The sequence below is a fragment of the Diabrotica undecimpunctata genome, chromosome 1 (assembly GCF_040954645.1).
Source record: "Diabrotica undecimpunctata isolate CICGRU chromosome 1, icDiaUnde3, whole genome shotgun sequence".
Lineage (NCBI taxonomy): Eukaryota > Metazoa > Arthropoda > Insecta > Coleoptera > Chrysomelidae > Diabrotica > Diabrotica undecimpunctata.
The window spans coordinates 143,102,448-143,124,131 of record NC_092803.1 but is presented as its reverse complement, the minus strand read 5'-3'; the positions used below and the strand labels follow the sequence as shown (position 1 = coordinate 143,124,131).

The following is a 21,684-nucleotide window of genomic DNA, read 5'->3' as shown; positions in this document are numbered from 1 at the left end:
ACTTATCTATTATGATATAGTACCTAGGATGTAAACTAATTTTAAAAAAGTCCCATTTTTTATATAAAATATAGGGACCACAACATAATACATTTACTAATCAAGAAACAATGATATGATTTGTATAAATAAAAGATTTTTTAAAACTTGTTTAATCAAATAAGCAGGATTTTTTCAATTCTTTCTGTTAGGTAAAAAAAAACGAAGTGGGCGATGTTTTTCAATGCTGCTTTATTAGTGTATCTATAACATTTCTAGTAAGTGCCCTTATATAATGAAATATGTTTTTACCACTACGTAAAATTAAATATTTTACTGTAGTTTTCTAATTGCTGTATCCAATAAATCATCTGAGTACATTTCTCTCATTCGATTTGTATTAGCATCTTTGCCGGTTTTATACCAAGCAGTGCCAAGTTCAAATATGAATACTATAAATCCTATTAATTGTCCAAATATTAATACACCAAATGCTCCTTCTACGTGAGTCCATTTTAATTTACCTATCGTACTAGTTCGCGTGTTGCTTTGTACAGCTCTTGACATATGCGTATTTCCAAATAGAAGCACTGCCTAAAACAAAAGTAATTAAAATAAAATTATTATTGTGTTATTTTTAAATAATTTAATATCTTTAAAATCCAGTTATACAATATACAGTGTGATCACTATCTTCAAATACATAATTTTGTTCATGTTTTTATAATTGAAACTCCCTGTATATTAGTATTGTATTTTGTAAAAAATATCACAAGCTTTCTTTTGGTATCAAGTTTTACATGCCGAGCTTGTTTCTGTCACAAGTAAGCATGTGAAGTGATCTTTAATAGGACGGTTGAGAACACTGTGCGAACGATCAATATCCAATACCCACTGTTGATGAATTGGCATTGTAGCTAAAGAGTAAATCAACTTTTATAGTGCTTAACCTCAAGGAGGGTTTCCATCATATTTCACTACATACGGAGAGTATGAAAATATTGTACCTTTACAACTTCTTTTCAGTTCTTCATAGATTTCAAACAAGCATATGATTCCATAGATCGCTTAAAACTGTGGAGTGCAATGATGGAGTTAGGCGTACCAAAGAAGCTGACCATGATTGCGCGAATGTGTGTCAACAATTCCTTTGCACAAATTAGAATAGGAGGCAAAACTTCAAAGGCTTTCGGCATAAGCACAGGACTCAGACAGGGAGACCCGCTGTCCCCATTACTATTTAACCTAGCATTGGAATATGCAATGCGAAAAATCAATACCAGAGTCAAACCAGACATAACTGCCAGAGGAGCAAAGATTATTCTCGCATTTGCAGATGATGTAGATGCAGTAGCACAGACAACACTGGAAGTTAAGGATATAGTATCGAACTTTGAAGAAGCAACACTAAGCGTAGGTCTGAAAATAAACGAAGAAAAAACTAAATACATGGTCGTATCAAAAAAGGAACGACAGCGAATAAGACAAAACATTACCATAAACGATCATAATTTTAAGGTGGTCAAAGAATTCAAATACCTAGGAGCAACAATTATCAGTGAAAACACAGGAGAACGGGAGGTTGAAATACGAATACTGGCGGGGAATAAATCATTCTTTGCCATTCAACATCTAATGAGGTCAAAGCTTCTCTCAAGGCGTGCCAAAATCCAAATGTACAAAACCATAATACGACCAGCAGTGACATATGGAAGTGAAACATGGATATTGAGAAAGAAAGAAATCAATAAGCTATTAGTATGGGAACGCAAAATCCTGCGAATTATATATGGTCCTTGCAGGGACAGCGTGACAAATGAATGGAGGAGCAGATACAACAATGAAATAGAGACTCTCTTCGGGAAAGAAAACATCGTAAGATACATAAAAGCCAATAGATTAAGATGGGCAGGCCACGTGGTACAGAGTGATGACGACAGACTGATTAGCAATGTGTTTTGGGAAAGACCAGATGGTAGAAGATCGACAGGAAGGCCTAGAAAAAGGTGGAAAGACGCAGTCAGGGAAGACCTGGAGAAGATGGAAGTAAGGCCATGGGAAATAATAGCACAGGATCGGAATCAATGGAAGGCAATAGTAAACGAGGCAAAAACTCACGAAGAGTTGTAAAATCCAATGATGATGATGAACTTCTTTTGGCAAATATTGTTTTAAAAGGTTACTGTTTGGTCTTAATTCTAGTCCCGAAGTATTTCATAAGACGAATGAAAAAATGTTTGGAGACCTTGAAATAGGAATATATCTCGATGATATCATAACTTCTATAGACACAGGAGAGGAACATGATAGAATTCTTCAGAAGGATTTAAATAGAGGTATAAAAGATGGAGTTAAATTTATTAAAGAAAAGCATATATTGAGCACAGTTTATTAATTAATTAAAGTTTGGCCTTTCCAACAATCATAGAATGTCATAAATATGAAATTGCACATTACTCTATACTACACAAGGACAAACAGTTTGAAATTTTTTAAACTAGGCCAAGCTACATTATGGTTGGCATCAGGAGAGAGGTACTTCTCTCACCGTTTATTTGTAGGAGTCAGGTGAGTTTTGTTCATTCCATTTTCTAAACACGATCACTCACCTCAATTAATGTAAGATACAAAATAATTCTAGTTCTGTTATTTGTACTAACTTTGTTTATTGTAGTACCCTGATGATGCAAATAAAGAATTGCGAAAGCTTGGAATACTAAAAAGAGTACTTCTTTGTCCTGTCTTCCGCTGCATACCCAAATAGTTGTATATATATATATATATATATATATATATATATATATATATATATATATAGTAAACTCTTAGATATTGGGGAAATCTACAAGAAATATTTAAGAGTTTACTATTTAACTAATCTGCAAAGATTAAATTTCTTTTCTATATATATATATATATATATATATATATATTCTTTACGATCAATATTGGGAACTAACCACAATTTGAGTTGAAATTACGTTTATTTTGACGTCTGAAATATTCATTTGGCGTTTATTATGACATACAAAACCAGATGAGCAAGAAGTTTAGGTTAGGAATAGTTAAACAAATGAAAAACAAAGCTTGGATTTGTTATTAGGCACAGGCGAAATAATTTTCTACGTATGACAGAATACGTATCTGGCTACAGAAATACATATTAAAGATTGAACTGGATTAGACTTTCAGTCACTAGTTAGAAAAACTCAAGACAGGCAAGAGTTTGTAGAAGTAGTGGAAGTGAGTACGAAAAAGTACCTAAAAATATTGTTTTACTTTACATCTTACACAAACCTCACTTTGCCAGTATGCGATAAGACCCGTTTCGTAAACCGTTGAAAGATATTTGTTTAATACAGGGATTAATACTGAACTTTTCCTTACGATAACCACAAGTTGTTCATAGTACAAATCTTCTTTAAGTAGTTTAAAGTTTTCAATTATGTCTTCATGAATATATGAGGGAAAACCGTATGCACCTAAAAAATAATAATTAACTTTAAGAAATATAAAACACAGTTTATTAGGGTTGCAGTGTTAATGAAACACTCTTATGACTTTTTGTCTAGCTTTCGGAATGGTTTTATTCCTTTTTCAAGACACTGTAAGAAGAAAAAAAAAATGTAAATATTTATAAAATATCACAAATCTTCAGTGCAACTTACTAGTCGTTGAGATTATTTGTAAAAGCATAGACACTCAACATTAATAACACACACATAAAATATATTCATATATTCATAAATTTTAAAGAATTTTTTTAAAATGTATTTTGTCCACTATATATATATATATATATATATATATATATATATATATATATATATATATATATATATATATATTTATAAACTATTATATAAAAACTCTAATGAACACGATTACGGTGTGATGAGTTATTACGCTCTTACCTTGTGGTAATCTCTCTAAAGCAAAAGTGTAGTCACGTGTTTTAGAATATTCTCGCATTTTTTCTTCTGATGGTTCTGCCAGAAACGCTTTTATAATTGCTTTAAATACTGGCTGAAACATATTATTTGTAGGTGAGGATATTTGTGACAAAAAAGAGTGCAAAATAAAAGAACAAAATAAACTAGTTCATTGTAACCAGAAAAGTTAAGGATAGATGGCACTAATGACATATATCGTAGGAATAAAAGTGCTCCTTTATTAAGTTGATATACTCATTGTAAAGTTGACATAAACAAGTAATTGGTTAAATATTATTTACCACAAACATGGTGGTCAGATGTTGGAAGTAGGTTTTAAGCGTGAAACAGGGGTCTGATCCCAATTTTCTTTTGACAATTTTTAAAACAATTTTTAAAATTAAGGCAAATACAGACATTAAAATTAAACATACATAGAGAGATAATGGCAACTATACAGATTGGTTATACCTTAATAAACATTTCTTGTAGCCAATATTAAAGATGAATCAGTTATTGGGGTGGATATTATGCAAAACAAATTAATTATAGATCTTTAAAATAAAAGTTTGTTTATTGAAAATAAATAAGTTATCCTGAACTTGAAAGAATTGATACCACAAGTAACAATTATAGCGAGCGAGGATCCAGAAATTCCTAAAAATGAGACTGAGTCAAAAACCTGAAGGTCTACATTTCGGCGTTGTGAAAAGCAAGGAACTTGTTAGTGACAAAATTTTAATAGCCAGGTGCCCCGTTAATATAGATGAGATGATTCCAATAAGGATTGCTAATTTGTCTAAAAATCCTGTTCTAATAAAAAGATAAATAAGATAAATAAGATAAATTGTTAAATTTAAGAAAGGTACAGGGCGTATTAGTTTAGTTTAACACAGAATTTATACTGGAGATGTGTCAACTCCATGGAGTGGTAACCCAGAAGGCAGCGAAGAATGATGCCTAATATTGGAGGACCCAAATCAGAAAGAAGGAGGGCCTTACACGGTGTTGTCCAATTAATCATCCTTTACGCGGCACCAGTCTGAGAGGCGATAGAGATACCGGCCAACAAAGGGCTCATGAAACGAGTAAACAGAACAAGTCTGTTGCGAGTAGCATGCGCCTGCAAGACTGTATCTGCGGCGGCCTTGTGGACTATCACGGGTTATGTTTCTCTGCATGTATTTGCAGTAAAAAGGAGACATCTATATAAGAGAAAAGAATATTTGACAGCAGCCATAAGAAAACAAAAAAAAGAAAGATCAATAAAAAGATGGCAAGAAGAGTGGAACAACCGGAAAGAAACCGGCTCAGTGGAGCGAGATGATGATCCCGAGCCTAAGGACTGGATGGACTGTGGTCACAGGCGACTGGATTACTTCCTGACGTAAGTGATCGTAGGGCATGAGTGTTTTAGGACATATCTTCATATATTCAGAAAGACATATACAGATAAATGCATATACTGTGAATACTCTGACACTGTTATTCACACAATACTGGAGTGTAATAGATGGACAGTGGAGAGAAACAGAATATGTAGAGAAATAGGTATGAATCTTGTAACTGTGGGAGAGATGATCGCGAAGATGCCGGGAAGTAGGGAGGGATGGAATATTGTACATAGTTACATTCGAACAGTTAATAAAAAAAAGTAGAAGAGGAGCACCAGCCAGATCAACGGCGGAGATAAGATATAAATAAAAGAAGGTAGTGCTCCAAAGGTGTCGTCAGCCTTACACCGGCCATCCCACTTTCGAAGTACGGTACGTGCGACAATAAACTGCCCACAAGTAGGAGAGGGTGGTTTAAGTTGGTAGGCAGGAAAACAAGAAGGCATCTTTTTGCAGGACCTCCTTCTTCTTAGGGAGAATGGGCTCGAATGTACTCCTCTACCGTAAATACAACACACGCCAGTCATCCCTAGAGATGGGTTAACCTGATACGGTTTTTAGAAATATACACCGTCGGAGAAAAAAAAAATAGAATGGTCGAAAGACATAATAGAACTCTGTGTCAGTTTGTTAATGGTTTTTGAGCAATCGGTTTTTTTTTCATCGATGATGATCGCTGGAAGAGAAATGAAGCTTTCTCAAGATCTTTTTTCTTGAAAGATTGCCTCCCTGCGAAGAAGAATGTTTATCTCTTACGTACATCGAAAATTTTCAAAAAAAATTGGAACATTTTTACAAATTTGCTCGTAAAAGTTTGAAGTAATAAAGCCAAGGCCAGGCTCAACATGCATGCTACAGGTACAACATTCGAAAGAGGAGACCTAGTTTGGTTATACAATCCTACACGTAAGAAAGGGCTTTATCTAAAACTTCAACAAAACTGGGAAGGCCCGTACACCGTGTTGCAGAAAATAAACGATTTAATCTAGCGCACACAGTTTTCATCTACAAGTAATCCCAAGGTAGTGCATATCGAGAGATTAGCTCCATACCATACAACTTATCCACCCTGTTGGCTTAAATCGTTCCCTAAATAGACGAGTGGTTCGAGGAGAATAACGATAAAGGACGGAGCGTTGTTAATACGAAAGTTTCGTAAGGTTTGCCCCATATAGAAGAAGTCCCTTAACGAAAAAGAGGAAGTATTAAAATTCTAGAATATTCAAGAAGCTATCAAAAATCGTCAAATGGCTAGTGAAGTTTTTAACGTCAAAAAATGTATATAAACAGATATTATTGACAGTTTGAATAACAGTGAGTTTTTATTTTGTTAAAGTATTGTAAACAAGCTGGTGTTAAAATAAAGTTATTTTAAACAGATGTAACATTATAATTATTATCAAATCCTTCTCTTGTTTCTATTAATTTACTAATGGAATGACAGTTCATTTTTATTCCTGTTTTTCATTTTTAATGGCATTCTTAATTATTTTTTCTTGAGAGGCGTGCTGACCACATCAGGCTGGTCTGTCTTACACTTCTTGTTACCAGCCCTTTCATGCAAGAAGTTTATTAGTTTAAAAATTTAATTTTAAATTTTTTTGAAAGTTTGTTGATCCTAAAATATTGGCTGCGAATTTGGTGATCGGTAAAAAATATAATATAAAACTCGAGCATACTAAAATATTATTTTGTTGTCATCCTAGCCTTAAATAGGAGGAAGTATGATTTTGATTGGAGATTTGATGGGTAAATTAAAGGAAAAATAGAGGTCCGAAGGGGAGTAGACAGAAGACGCTGGTCATGGATTTGCAATGTTATAACTTGGACAGGCATGAACGTTCAAGAATTATTAGAAATGGTGCAGAATAGAGAAAATTTTGATGTAGTGATCGCAAACCTTCAGTAATGGAATGCATCAGAAGAAGATGAAAAGTGCATGGTACGAACTTCTACAGGTGATCATAAAGGAGAAAATACAGGGATGCATAATTTGAGGTAAAAGGCGGATACCATGGCAACATGATCTAATAACGTGGTTCAACTGCAGTTCTACATACTTGTTCGGAGCAGAGGCATTGAAGATTCAGAATATTATGGTGGTTGCCAAACTTCTGGGAGGAGACTGCAGAAAAGGAGATATTGTGAAAAATATGTTTACAATTAGAACTTAGTTACCTATTGTGTTATAACCAAAAATATCCTCATTCTTTGGCCCAACCTACTTTTTGTATATATAATATTATAAACAAAATACTACCTAATATGCGCATAACATCATAGAGCGTAAGGAAAAAACAAGAGTGGTCAACAGTATTTCTCCAGTTATTCTTTAGTCTTGTACCTTGTGTAAAATAAATACCAAAGATTCAAAAAAGTAGTCAAATAAAAATGTGCAAATATTTAAACTTACCACTTCGGAAGTTGATATAGAATAAATCCAAACTTCGTGGGGAGCAACCCACGGAATACCACTATCCAATAAATCTTGCACTGTTTCTATAGGATGATCATATCTGGGTAATGTCATAACTGCCGCTAATCCACTACTGTAGGTGCTGGACAGGAAGAGACTATACATAAAAAGTAATCCCATAAATAAAGTCCCATATCTTCCTGGAGGTGAATCGGCATCATCGACAAATTGAACGAGAAATATTTTTACCATTACTAGAATGGAATTACCAAATGACTTCTTAGTCATATCCACTGAACTAAAAAAATTTAATTGTTTACCTCTTTATTATAGATATATAGGTATCTATTAATCTTTTATAAAGTATAAAAAGACGAAAAAAAGTATACAAAAGACCATAAAACCAATGAAAACATTCGTAATAGAACAAAAGTAAAAGATGCTGTTGAACAGGCAGCTAAACTGAAATGGAAATGGGTTGGACATAACGAACGTCTTACGGATGGCCGATGGAATAAAGAAATCGGGAATTGGCGGCCATATAAAGCCAAAAGACCACGATTAAGGCTGCAAATGCGATGCAGCGACGATATTAAAAGAACTGCAGGGCCAATGTGGAAACGCCTTACAAACAACAGAGATGAATGGCGAGAATTAGGTGAGGCCTATATTCGGTAATCCGAATAGAGAAAAGGGCTTAAAAAAAGGCGTGCTGCTTTGTTTTCGACCATGATTTTTTGTCTAGGATAAGTTTCGTAGTTTATTAACTTCGCCTCTGGTAGTTGCTGGGTGGATTGAGTAGCTCGATAACTATCAGGGTAACCAGAAAAAGTGATACAAGAATGAATGTCCAACTAAATACTGGCAATAATAACGTGAACATCGGATGTACCTACGTCCCACAGGTAGGGTGTGAAGAACAGGAAAAGGAAAAATTTTGGAGTGCCTATTGGAGGTAATTTCAATGGACATATTGGTAAAGAAATAGCGCGAGTTTATGGATGTTTAGAGATAAGAATAAGAAATGATGAAGAAAATGGTTTGATTGACTTTGCAATGGCATGGGATTTGACTATTAATAATACGTTCTTTATGACGACTAAAGACCACTATGTTACCTATAGTAGCGGGGGAAGGGAAAGTAAGATAGATTTTGTGCTGTGGAGAAGAAGTCCTCTCTAAGAGGTTACCAACTGTAAAGTGATAAATAGTGAGTGTATAGCTAGTAAACACCGACCGGTAGTAGTGGATATAAAGATAACAGTGAGGCGGAAAGAAAAGCAAGTATGACACCAGAAAGTAAAGTGGTCGACGTTAAAAGATAAGGATTTGGCAAAAGTATTTAAGAGTAGAGTACTGGAAGAGCTGGAAGGAAAAACATACATGAAATTATTGCTGAGAAGCCAGCAGTAAAGTTGTAGTGCTAGTGGGAGAGAAAGTGCTAGGAAAACATCTGGTAAAGGGCCTCCTAGAGAAAAAAAATTGGTGGTGGAACAATAAAGTGTAACAGAAGGTTATAGAGAAGAAAGAGGTATAAAAGGTCTAAAAGAAAGAGATAAGGATATACATATATAAGGTAGCAAATAGGAAAGCAAAGGGCCTTGTAGCTAATGCTAAGAAAAGGTCGTCTGCACAGCTGTATGAAGAGTTGGAATCACCACAGGGGATCAAAAGACTATACAGCGTTGCTAATGCAAGGAACAAGTCATCAAAGGACTTTGGTATGCGCACTGTAGAAAATTTCTAAATGAAATACACCAGAGGAGAGACAGAGGATGAGGGATTCCATATAAGAATGTAATAGTGGTGATAGCAAAAGATAAGGTTGTCGTTAAATATAATGATTCCTTATCCTATTTAACGACAACTTCATCTTTCGGTAAGTTAGTAGGACCTGTGAAAGTTTGGAAATGTAGAGAGAAGCTTAAGGAGAGAGACATCAATAGAAGAAGAATAGTTTGGGTTTATGCCAAGAAGAAGGACAACGGATGCTTTGTTTGTTTTGAAACAGTTGATAGAAACTACGGCGAGAAGAAAAGGGAGCTACATTTGGTATTTATAGATCTTGAGAAGGCGTACGACACAGTTCCTAGACAAGAGCTATAAAGATGTATGAGAGAGAAATGGGTTCCTGAGAAGTACGTAAGGCCGATAAAGAATATTTATGAGGGAGCGTACAACAAAATAAGGACTGCTGTCAAATTGACCGAAAGTCGGTTGGTTTGCATTAAGACTCTTCACTGAGTTCCTACCTGTTTAATATTGTTATGTATATACTGACAGAGAAAGGGCTTAAATAAAATAAATAAAATTAAATAAAATTAAATACAATTAAATAAAATTAAATAAAATTAAATAAAATTAAATAAAATTAAATAAAAGTTAATAAAATTAAATAAAATAAAAAAAATATTTATATAAAATTAGTTATATACTTATAATATAAATTATTATAAGTATATAACTAATCTATCTAAGTATATAACTAAACTATCCCGTTTTTTGTTTTTTTTTTAATCCATGATCCATTTTATAATAAAATACCTATAACGATAATCAAAATGAAGTAATTAAACATAAATACAAGATAAAAATAAAAATGTAAATGATTAAAATAATATAAATAATAATATAATAAATATAATAAACTAATAATAGTAAATTACTAAATTTAATATTTAATAAATTATGAAAATTACTAAAATTAATAAACAAATATTTTAAATATAAAAAAAGAGATTTTTTTTATAAATTTTAAAGAAATTCACTTCTGTCGACACTTCCCAAGTACCACGCGCCGTTTTTATTAGTAGAGCCACTTTTATTAACATTTATGTTAGGAAATCCTGTATTGCTACTTATAAAATGTAATATACCTTACCTGCCAATAAGCATTTTAGTTTTTATCATAGTCATGACAAAGTGCACAACAACGCAAGTAAAAAAGCTAGCACCAACCAATGCCCACATACTATTAGAATATGAATACCAGGGTGTAAGCCAACCTGCTGCTAACCTAAAAATGTTGTTCGTTGTTATTTATTATAAATGTCCATGAAGTTTTATAATCAGTTTTAAAAGCTAAAAAGTAAGTATAAGATTGTTATGATTTTGATTCAAGATTTGCTGCTGACCCTCCGAGCTGGAATTAATAATTTAAAGCTAACTTTTTAATTAACTTATTGTCAATAGATACAGGTTATTCTAGTTTTTAAAGAGCTTTTTGTATATCTACATGTATATTAGATCTATTTGTAGTCCCTTTATTCATATATTTGGCCTATGTTTATCCTTTCCCAAACTGGATATCAAGCTCAAGTTTAAGCTCGCTGTATTTTCCGTACCTTGAATTAAAAGAAGAAGAACTAACTGACCCTATTGAAGCGAGCAATGAGATAAAACAGGAAGATTCATTGAGTCCTCTATTGTTCAACCTAATTATAAATGAAATAATAAAATAAGTAAGAACTAAAAAAGGATACCAAATGTTGGAAAAACAACTTAAAATAATCTGCTATGCAGACGACGTATTACTACTCTCTCAAACTGAAGATCATTTACAATGTATGCTGCACCAATTTAATATAATCGTCAGGAAATTTAACATGTTAATTTCCCCAAAAAAGACAAAATGCATGGTTATAACAGCAAATTTACTGAGATGTAAATTTGAGCTAAAAGGTAAACAAGTGATGGAGTTTAAATATCTAGGCATTACATTACCCAGCTAGCTAAAGGCAGAAAAAAAGTAGTTAAGATGGCAAGAGACAATTCCTCAATAGGAACACGATTAGTAGGACGACCACGAAAACAATGGAACAACAACTTACTGGAGGCACATTGAAAAACAGACAGAGTCATATCTACATAAAAAGAAGAAGACTTAATAGATCTTTGACATGTTTCCTTAAGACCTGTTTACACGGGTAGAGTTGTGAGGAGAATAGAGTCCTACCAAAAATGGCTTGATACCGTTCACACGAGGAGAGTTACAAGTATAGTACCTACTGATGCTAGTAAAGTGTGGAGTGGGTGTTTGTATAGTGCAAAATGAATTCAAGAAAAAGAAAATTGATTCAAAATTGTTTAGCTAAAGTTGCAAATTCATTTGTAACTGAAGTCGCTAAAGCTATCGATGATGAGGTAAACAAACAAAGGAGTGGATGAGAGAGTAGCTTAAAAGAAGGAATACACACGGGGCCTCAGCTCTTCTGCTAAGAGAACTAGCCTTATAGGATGAGTTGCAATATAAGATATGTCTAAGGATGACCCCAGGGAAATTCGAAGAACTTCTGAATATGGCGCATGACAAAATCGAACGCCCGTTTATGAGGGATGCAATAAAACCAAGAGTGAAGCTTGAGATTACATTGAATTTTTTAGCTACAGGGAACAACTATCGAAGCCTTTCTCATTTTTTTAAGGTTTCAAGACTTGCAATTTCAAAGTTGGTCCCCGAGGTGTGTGATGCTATCTTCGAAGTATTGGGGGAGTCAATAAAGGTAAGTCTCAATAACAGGGTGAATAAACAGGTACACGCATTACAAAAAATAGTTTTAATTGAAAATTCGTAAAATAACAAAACAGTTTTTTAGATAAATGCTGAAAGAGGTACACCAAAGAAACTTCGGTGAAACAAGTCCCGTTCAAATATTAAACCTGTGGTAAACCATCAGTCATTTGCATAGCACGTGTCAGAATATTTAAATCTTCAGGATTCATAGCTGCATCTTGTAGATGGATACTGTTAGCATCTGGATACTGTTGCTGTTAAGTAACTCTCCATGACGAAGACGCCATTTGCTGAGCACTGCTACTCGTAGGATTGCCAAGCGATCCATCCATGATATTTTCAAAATACGTCGGTAACACCCCATTTCGAATGCTTCTAGGTTTTTAATGTTGGATTTTTTAAGTGTACAAGCTTTAACCCCATACAAAAGGGTAGAAAAAATATAACATCGAAGCATTCTTATTCGGAGCGATATATTGATATCGTGATTACAAAAAAGTTTTCTCATTCTATTAAAAGTTAACCGTGCAATTTCAATGCGGCATCTTATTTCTTTTGTCTGATCAGTATCTTCTGTGATCCATGCTCCAAGGTATTTGTACGAAGATATTTGTTTAATTTCTATATTATCTAGTACTAGCTTAACTTTGATGTTTTGTGCTTTTGTAAATACCATGAACTTGGTTTTCTTCAAATTTATTTTTAGTCCATAATCGTTGCAATATATATTTAGTTGTTCAGCAAGGTGTTGCAGTTCTTCTAGTGTTCCTGCCAGAAGGACGGTGTCGTCAGTATATCTTATGTTATTAAGTGGCTCACCGTTTATTATAAGGCCCTCACTGACCTCAGCAAGCGCTAAATCTGAGATGGCTTCACTGTATAAATTGAATAACAAGGGTGATAAAAAAACACCCTTGGCGGACCCCACGGCGAATCTGGATATCCTCGGTCAGTTCATTTTCAACTTTCACTTTTGCTGTTTGGTTCCAATAGAGGTTACATATGATTCTAATGTCTCTACTGTCTATGTTTTTATTTAATAAAATTTCTTTAAGCCGATTGTGCTGCACTTTGTCAAATGCCTTCTCAAAATCAATGAAACAGGCCTATACTTTATGATTTATATCTAAACATCTCTGCGAAAGAACACTTACTGCAAACAGTGCATCTCGTGTTCCCAGTCCTTTCCTAAATTCCATTTGTGTATTACTTATGCCTTCATCTAATTTCTTATGTATTCTATTGTGAATTACTTTTAAAAACAATTTCAAGACATGACTCATTAAGGCCTTGGTGTGATGTTCATTGTACTCCTTTGCATTGGCTTTTTTGGGTAGCAGTATGAATCTTGTCATGGGGTTAATTGGGGCCATCCTCAGACACATCTTATATTGCAACTCATCCTCTAAGGCTAGTTTCCTTAGCAAAAGAGCTGAGGCCCCGTGTGTATTCCTACTTTTAGGCTACTCTCTTATCCACTTCTTTCTTTTTTGTTTACCTCATCATCGATAGCTTCAGCGACTTCAGCTACAAATGAATTTGCAACTTTAGCTAAACAATTTTGAATCAATTTTTTTTTTCTTAAATTCATTTTGCACTAAACAAAACCCACTCCATACTATACTAGCATCAGTACTATACTTGTAACCCTCCTTGTGTGAACGGTATCAAGCTATTTTATTGTAGAGTAGCGAGTAGAGTCTTACCAAGTACTTGCATCATTACTCTACCCGTTTAAACGGGTCTTAATAGATATTTTACATCATTCTTTGGTGGCAAAATATGTTGGTCAATTACATGACGACTTAATCATCTTTTATCTTAGTGTAAAAATTAACAATAATTCTCTAAAGTCCCATTATTATCAAGCATATTATCTGATGCGATACTAACCATGAAATATTGGTTGTTCCTAAATGACCAACTTTGTTTTAAAAAGAAACAAATTGCCAACTCAAATAAAAATCAACCGACACATCTTTTAATATTTTAATATTCACAACCTTTACTTTTTCATCGTGTAGTATCTGTGTAATAATGAAATACTGTTATAAGAAGTTGTTACTAATAAATCGCCCAGGGTAATTTACTGTAGATAACTCTATAGAGAAAGGCGAAAGCTTGATCTCGTCAACGTCGTAGGTATTAATTAATTCGGAAAGATCAAGTTTTATATTAATCTTCACAATAATATATATATATATATATATATATATATATATATATATATATATATATATATATATATATATATATATATATATATATATATATATATAACTAAACTTGGAACACTCGATATATCGATTTTTAAAAAAGATTTATTTAAACAATTTTTACAAAGACAAGTTTCATTGAAGAGAACAGATTCTAAACTAAATTATAAAATTAATATTTACATGCATAACAACACAGAATGATAAAAATGTAATTCTAGCTAACCGGAGATATGTTGAAACAGTAGACGCGCCTTGGGTAATGTCCTACAACTATTTGCATACACTGCTGGTTATTCACTATAACTCCTTTCCCTTTAAAATGAAGCTCCTTCAGGAAGTTGAATTTTGTTTTCTTTTTGTTTTGATGTTCTTGCTGCTTTCCTCTGTTGTTTTCTTTTGTAAATAAAATATAATAAAGATAGAATAATACCAATATACAGTAGAATAGTCCATACGCTTGGAATGTGGAATTTTGTATATATCGTCGGAATAGAAAATGGTCCATTGGTATGCATTTCTTTAAGTTCCAGGGTTTTTGTGGGATTAAATTGAATTTTTGGTTTGTTTATTATGTGGTTGTCCATATGCTTTTTCTAAAAAGACCAATTCTTGATTTCTAAATGTTATTTTGCAATTCGAATTTTCTATAAGATATAGTCCGGTTAATGTTTTAATCTCTGTTCCTTGTGGACAATTTATAGTTAATTTTTCTGGCGAAGGAAATTTAGCTAAAAATTGGTTTACTTCTGGGATGATTTCTATATGATTTTTTAAAATTTCAACTTTGATATATTGGCATTCCGAAGAATTTCCATTGGTTATTATTTGTTCTTCGCATTTAAAATTATTATTGTTTTGAAGGTGACCAGGACATTGGAATATTTTACCTTTAGTACATATGTAGAGGTTTTATTATATTTTTAGATTTCAGCAAAAATTTTGTGTTTGGTATTATTGTTAAAAATTCTGATTTATGTTCTGTTGGAGTAGGTAGTAAATAAAAAAGTTCAAATTCTAATTCAAAATCAATAGGTATAGAAAGAAATTAAGTTATTTTATTTTTGGCTATTTTACAGTTAACTTCTAATAGGGATTCAAAATTTAATATATTTTCATATTTGGCTCCAAAAGGAAGGTGGGATTGGTAATGGGAAGAAATTTTTCTTATTTCTAATAGTAAGTCTCGGGATTTTATAATACTTGGGTGTAAGGTTTTAAGTTTACAGAATGTGAGGGAGTTTTCGATGTTTTCTAAAACATTTAGTATTGAATTAAAAATAATTAGCATTTCATCGAACAAATCTTTTAAATAGACGACATTTTCAAGATTTCCTTGAAAGTTAATAATATCTTTGATTTCTAGTATTTTAGACTTAAGATTTAATTCGTTATTTTGAATGTCGACTACAGTTTGATTAAAATTTTTAATTATTTCGTGGCTTACGGAGTATTGCATTTGAAGTTGATTTTGTAAATTAATTTGGTTTTCCTTTAATTTGTTTGTTACGTACAAATATCTCGGGGGGAATTATTTCAGGTAATTCTTCACGATTTAAGTTTGCTTTTCCAATTATTTTTTCTTAATTTTCTTGTATACTTTTATTTATTTCTGAGTAAAGTAACTTCATTTTTTCTTTATGGTTTATTATATAATTATTATTAAGTTGCTTTTCAAGATCGAATATAGAAGTATTTTCTAAATGTCCATTTATTATTTCGTAAGGTTTTAATTTAGTCACTGAATGTATACTACTATTATAAGCCAATAGGGCGTAATATATATATATATATATATATATATATATATATATATATATATATATATATATATATATATGTAGATAGATATATATATATATATATATATATATATATATATATATATATATATATATATATATATATATATATATATATATTCTGCTCGTGAAATGTGGCTGAAATCAAGCTTGCAACGACGACTGTTTTAACATGTCGTCCTTCATTTTGTTTCTAACTTTTAACGTATTTATTCGTTTTTAAAGTGTCTTTTTAACAGTAACATTATTAAGTTAGTTGCAATTTCAGTATTATCATGTTATTTAACGTTGTTGTTTATGCCACGAATCTTACATTCGAACCTTGATAAAGGTGGAAAAAAACCACCGAAAGCTTGGATTCAGAATAAATAAATAGTACGCCTTAGCAAAGCTCTATTTTTTATTGACTACCACACCCAAAAAGAAAAAAGTATTTACATATATATATATATATATATATATATATATATATATATATATATATATATATATATATATATATATGAACTTTGATCAAATAAAAGGCATATATCGAGCACAGTTTAATTTAATCTTGCCCAAGTACTTTCGATCCCTAGATCATCTTCAGGGGCATTTCGTCAATTGCGGCCTATCTGACAAGAACAAAATGTCATAAACATATAATTGTACATTACACTACACTACAAAAGGACAAACAAACACTTTAAAATTATTAAAGAAAAGCTACATTGCGTGCCGAAGCCGGAGAAAGAATGAATGAATATTTATTTTATATATATATATATATATATATATATATATATATATATATATATATATATATATATGTTACTTACAGAGGTGCTGGTACAATACATGTGACTCCCGATCTTACAAACGTCACCGAAAAATCTACATAAGGATGCAATTTGCCCCAATGACCCATAGCAGCTGAAAATAAAATTTATTTAAATTTTTAATATTATAATTTTATTCTATGATAATTAACATAATAATATTATCGTTTAAAAGCATTAAAAAAGCTTTTAAAGTTTTAAATAATAAATTACACCGACGACATTCCAAATACATTCCAACCATATTGAATTTCGGCGTATATGAAAAAATTTAAATTCGAAATGTACGCCCTCGAAATTAAAAGTAATTCAATTAAACAATAATTTGCTGAAATCAAATTATATAAACTCAGATTTAAATTCATGTAGAGTAAACTCAGAACAATTTAATAGTGTTTTAGTAGATATTGAAAAGGAATGCGGAACACATGGCATTACTTTTCATCCGCCCATGTGTTCCGCTCCAAAAACATTGTAGATCGAGAATCAGGGTCTACAAAACTATTATCAGACCAATAGTATGTTATAAATGCAAAACATGGGTCATGACAGAAGACACAAAACGCTAAAGCTGAAAGTCTTCGAACAAAAAGTCCTAAGGAATATATTTGAAACTATTAACGAAAGAGGACTATGGAGATCCAGGTACAACCATGAACTCTATCAACTGTTCCAAGAGGCACCGATCTCAGAATACGTTAAACATTAAAGACTTCAATGGGTGGGTCATATAGTGAGAATAGAGACTGGAAGATTGCCAAAAAAAACCTTGCTGTTTAACAAAAGAACTTGCTGTTTAACATATACTCTAAGGAAATCTTTCAAGAAGCAGTAGAGGATGTTAAAGCCGGAATTAGAATTAACCGAGAATGTATCAATAACATCAAATACGCTGATCACACGGTTATATTCGCTGACAGTTATGAAGCCCTCCAGGAGTTAATGAATAGAATCACAGAAGTGATTCAGAGATATTGACTTTCAATTAACATTAAGAATACAAAATGTATGATTACCTCTAAGAAGAAACAGCAAATTGAAAGAATCAGTGTGAATGTATACCAACGTACCTTGGTACGAACGTCAATGAAAATTGGGACCATTTCCTATAAATATAATGTAGGATAGAGAAAGCAAGATCTGCATTTCAAAAAATGGCTAAGCTATTCAAATGCCATAATTTATCAGTACCAATAAAAATGAGGTTACTACGATGTTATATCTTTCCTATACTGCTGTATGGAGTTGAATCGTGGACTCTCACAGTCGCTACCTGCAAGAAAATTGAGGCTTTCGAAATATGCCTTTATCGTCGAATCCTGAAAATATCCTATACCAACCAGGACGTTTTATTAAGAATGCAAAAAGGAAAAGAGTTGTTAACCACAAAAAAACAGCCAAAATCAAATACCTCGGTCACATTATGAGGAACAGCGAAAGATATGGGTTGCTGCAATTAATTCTACAAGGAAAAATAGAAGGAAAACAAGGAACAGGAAGGCGAAGGATTTCCTGGCTGAAAAATCTACGTACGTGATTCAAAACAAGAACCACAAATATTTTCAGAGCAGCAGTTTACAAAATACAGATTGCCATGGTGGTCGCCAACAGTCGAAACGGATAAACACTACAAGAACAATATTAACTGTGGATCGTAGGGCCGTCATACCTCCGCCAGGGTTAATATTTTATTTTTTATTATACGGAAGGACCTGATTTTATTTTGTTGTCTATAGATTAAACCTGTGTTTTACTGAATCTCGTATTTAACAGAACTACCTGTTACAAGCTGGACGTGGCATTACTATTAGAAACCCAACAAGAAGAAAAACGTTTGTAAAAACATTCAATAGTACACAAAAGACTTAAACGACAAACAGAAAAAGCAGCAATGAACGCATTATTAAAATGATCCTTTAACTTAATGGACCCAAATCAATAATCAGAGAAATGTATGCTTCACTTTATAATGAACAAGTTTAGCTGTAACAGGCAAGTTTGAAATAACTTAAAGATATAGTTTGGATTAAATTCCTAAACGATGTGAAATTATTCTGGCCGGCAACTTGAACAGTTGATTAGATCAAAAAAGAGAGTGATACTGAAAAGCATATGATATTGTGCCGATAAAAAACTTATATATTAAATTGTAAAATATAGAAATAAAACCTTCGTTAATAAGAGTAACTCAGAAGGGGTACCCAAATAATATGGCATCAGTTATAATAGGAAACAAAGTGAGGAATTTAATACTACGAAAAGGCTACGACAAGGACAAAACTATTCTTTGTCGATGACCAGCTTGTGGTAGTACCAGATTCACCGGCAGGTGATTACTATAACTGATCATAACGCGACGTAATAAAAAATAAAAATAATATTAAAAGAAGTAACATTTCCTCCAGTAGGACCATACTCATCGATCTCACGAAAGATATAATTTTATATTTAAAAATCAACTCAAAATGTTGCTTGTGCGGAATATTCAAATTTGTTTACTTACCAAATGCTATATCAACTGTATCATCAGCCACCATCCCTAGTAATCCATTTCCGGTAAAATTTTCAAAAATATCTCCCCAATAGTCTTGATTATTAATAACAAATTTGTATGTAGCGTTTACTTCTTTCGCAAAAATTTTCATAGCGGATGACTCAGTACCTTTATATTCTTCAGGAGTGAATCCATCTAAATAACAAATTAATAAAAGACACCATCTACATAGTTTCATTTCATTAAAAAATGATGTAAATAGACAAAATCTGTATTTTACCTTAGAGAAATAAATTGTAAAATATTTTTCAACGCCTACTACTGACTGCTAGAAACAGATAAACACTTAAATTTGCAAGAAGTATTCTGTTAGGCCAATTATTCGTCGAAGATAAAATTTTGAACTTTCAATTCATAGAACGAACGATAGAAAGCTTCAGTTAAAATCATAAATTTTGCAAATTTTGAGTAGGTCAAAAAAAATCAACGACATATTTAAATCATTTTCGACATATTTATGGCCATCAGAGTAGAAGGCACTTTTGTAGCTATCTACTTGAAGTGGGAAATAAACATGAGACATTCACCGATTGTTCTGTGTATGAATTTGTATCAGCGCGGGTTTCTGACGAAGCAGGGTTATGCAGAAATGACCTCTATTCACACAGATTCGTACACGGAAGGTTTGACGAACTGTGCTTTTGGGCCATATATTTTTTCCTTTCAATTCATCAAAGCGATAGCCAAGCTTTTACTGAAATCGTAAACTTTTGCAAATTTGGTTTATGCCAATTTAATGGAAATTTGAAATTTGCTAAATGCAAATAGCTCAAGAGACAGAAAACAACATTATTGCGTAATTCATGGTATAAAAAGTAATTGAAAATAAAAACAAATAGCAGAAAAAAATATCTTACCTACAATGTTGTATGGTTCATAATGCATGGTTCCCAATTTAAGAATTCTTCCCAACTGATTTGTAAATTTATCCAGATATAGGTTGTTATTGAATGCAAAAGATTTATTTTTTGAATACCAAAAATCTAATAGCATTTTTTCGTTTGGTCTATTTTTTGTACCTACATAATTGTGAGTCCACAGCTGGTATATTTCTGAATGGTTGGACAAAAATCCAGATATACCAGGAATTGAGTCTTCCCTTTCTACAACAACTAAATCAGCAACATAAGTAATTTCATACGTTGATAGAATTTCGGATAATTTCTCTAACATATCATTTCTGTAAAGAAAGTTTGTAATATTAAATGAATGTAGATTTTTGGATTAAACAAAACATATGTATAACAGAGCAGATAGATTTACTAAAGGAAATGAAAACCGGTAGATATGGTTATAAAAACACAGTAAATTATAACATTTTTAAGAAGATCTATTGTGGATTTTGGCCTGCTCACAAGAAAGTCGCCACTCCTGTGGATTCCTGGCAACTTCCCTCCGTCTTATGACCCTTGGAATCTGTAGGTCTTTTTCCACATCATCAATCCATGTCCTTCGTGGTCGTCCTCTACTTCTTGTGTTCTCTGGTTTTGAAAATGTTAATCTCTTCGTGTATTCCCGATCTGACATCCTAGCAATGTGTCCAGCCCATCTAAGTATCTGCACTTTAACGAATTTCACAATATCTGGATCGGTGTATAACTGATATAGTTCAATGTTGTATATTCGACGTCATAGCCCATTTTCATTTACGGCCCCAAAAACCTTTCTAAGAATTTTTTTCTCAAAAATACCAAGAAATTATTTATCATTTTGAGATAAGGTCCACGTTTTAGCCCTTTATATCAAACCAATCTTGATAAGGTCTTGTATATATTGAGCTTTGCTGCACGTTTTATATTTTTATTTTTTAAATGTTTCTGGAGACCGTGAACAGTTTTGTTTGCTATTGCTATGCGTCTTTTTATTTCGTCGCTTGTCGTGTTTGTTGCGTTTACTATAGTTTATTTTTATGAACGAGAGAGTAATTAGCATAATTTTAACTGGTACCTCCGACCACTCCATGGGCGTGCTCAAGATTAATTGAAAAATTACTTTGAATAATTGTAAAAAATAAATTAATTATTTCAGTGTTATAAAGTGTTATGTGTATGTAAACAAAA

The 21,684-nt window shown here is 32.4% G+C and overlaps 1 protein-coding gene across 1 annotated transcript; it reads right to left on the bottom strand.

The window, feature by feature from the left end:
• Window positions 1-256: 256 nt before the first annotated feature.
• Window positions 257-20,797, bottom strand: LOC140435668 (uncharacterized). The gene is made up of 6 exons (XM_072524390.1): window positions 20,482-20,797; window positions 19,574-19,759; window positions 17,071-17,164; window positions 7,719-7,902; window positions 3,277-3,486; window positions 257-573 (listed from the first exon to the last, which is right to left on the bottom strand). The coding sequence occupies exons 1-6, from the start codon at window positions 20,795-20,797 to the stop codon at window positions 313-315; spliced, it is 1,251 nt and encodes a 416-aa protein (XP_072380491.1). The 3' UTR covers window positions 257-312.
• Window positions 20,798-21,684: the final 887 nt, after the last annotated feature.

What these genes read in the sequence shown, in the direction of transcription:
- LOC140435668 (XM_072524390.1), bottom strand. Translation starts at nt 20,797, where the DNA reads ATGTTAGAGAAATTATCCGAAATTCTATCAACGTATGAAATTACTTAT. An exon ending in TACAGTTGATATAGCATTTG is followed by an intron (nt 17,165 to 19,573) that starts GTAAGTAAACAA and finishes TTTTATTTTCAG; the next exon opens with CTGCTATGGGTCATTGGGGC. An exon ending in CTATATCAACTTCCGAAGTG is followed by an intron (nt 3,487 to 7,718) that starts GTAAGTTTAAAT and finishes TGTTTTATATTT; the next exon opens with CTTAAAGTTAATTATTATTT.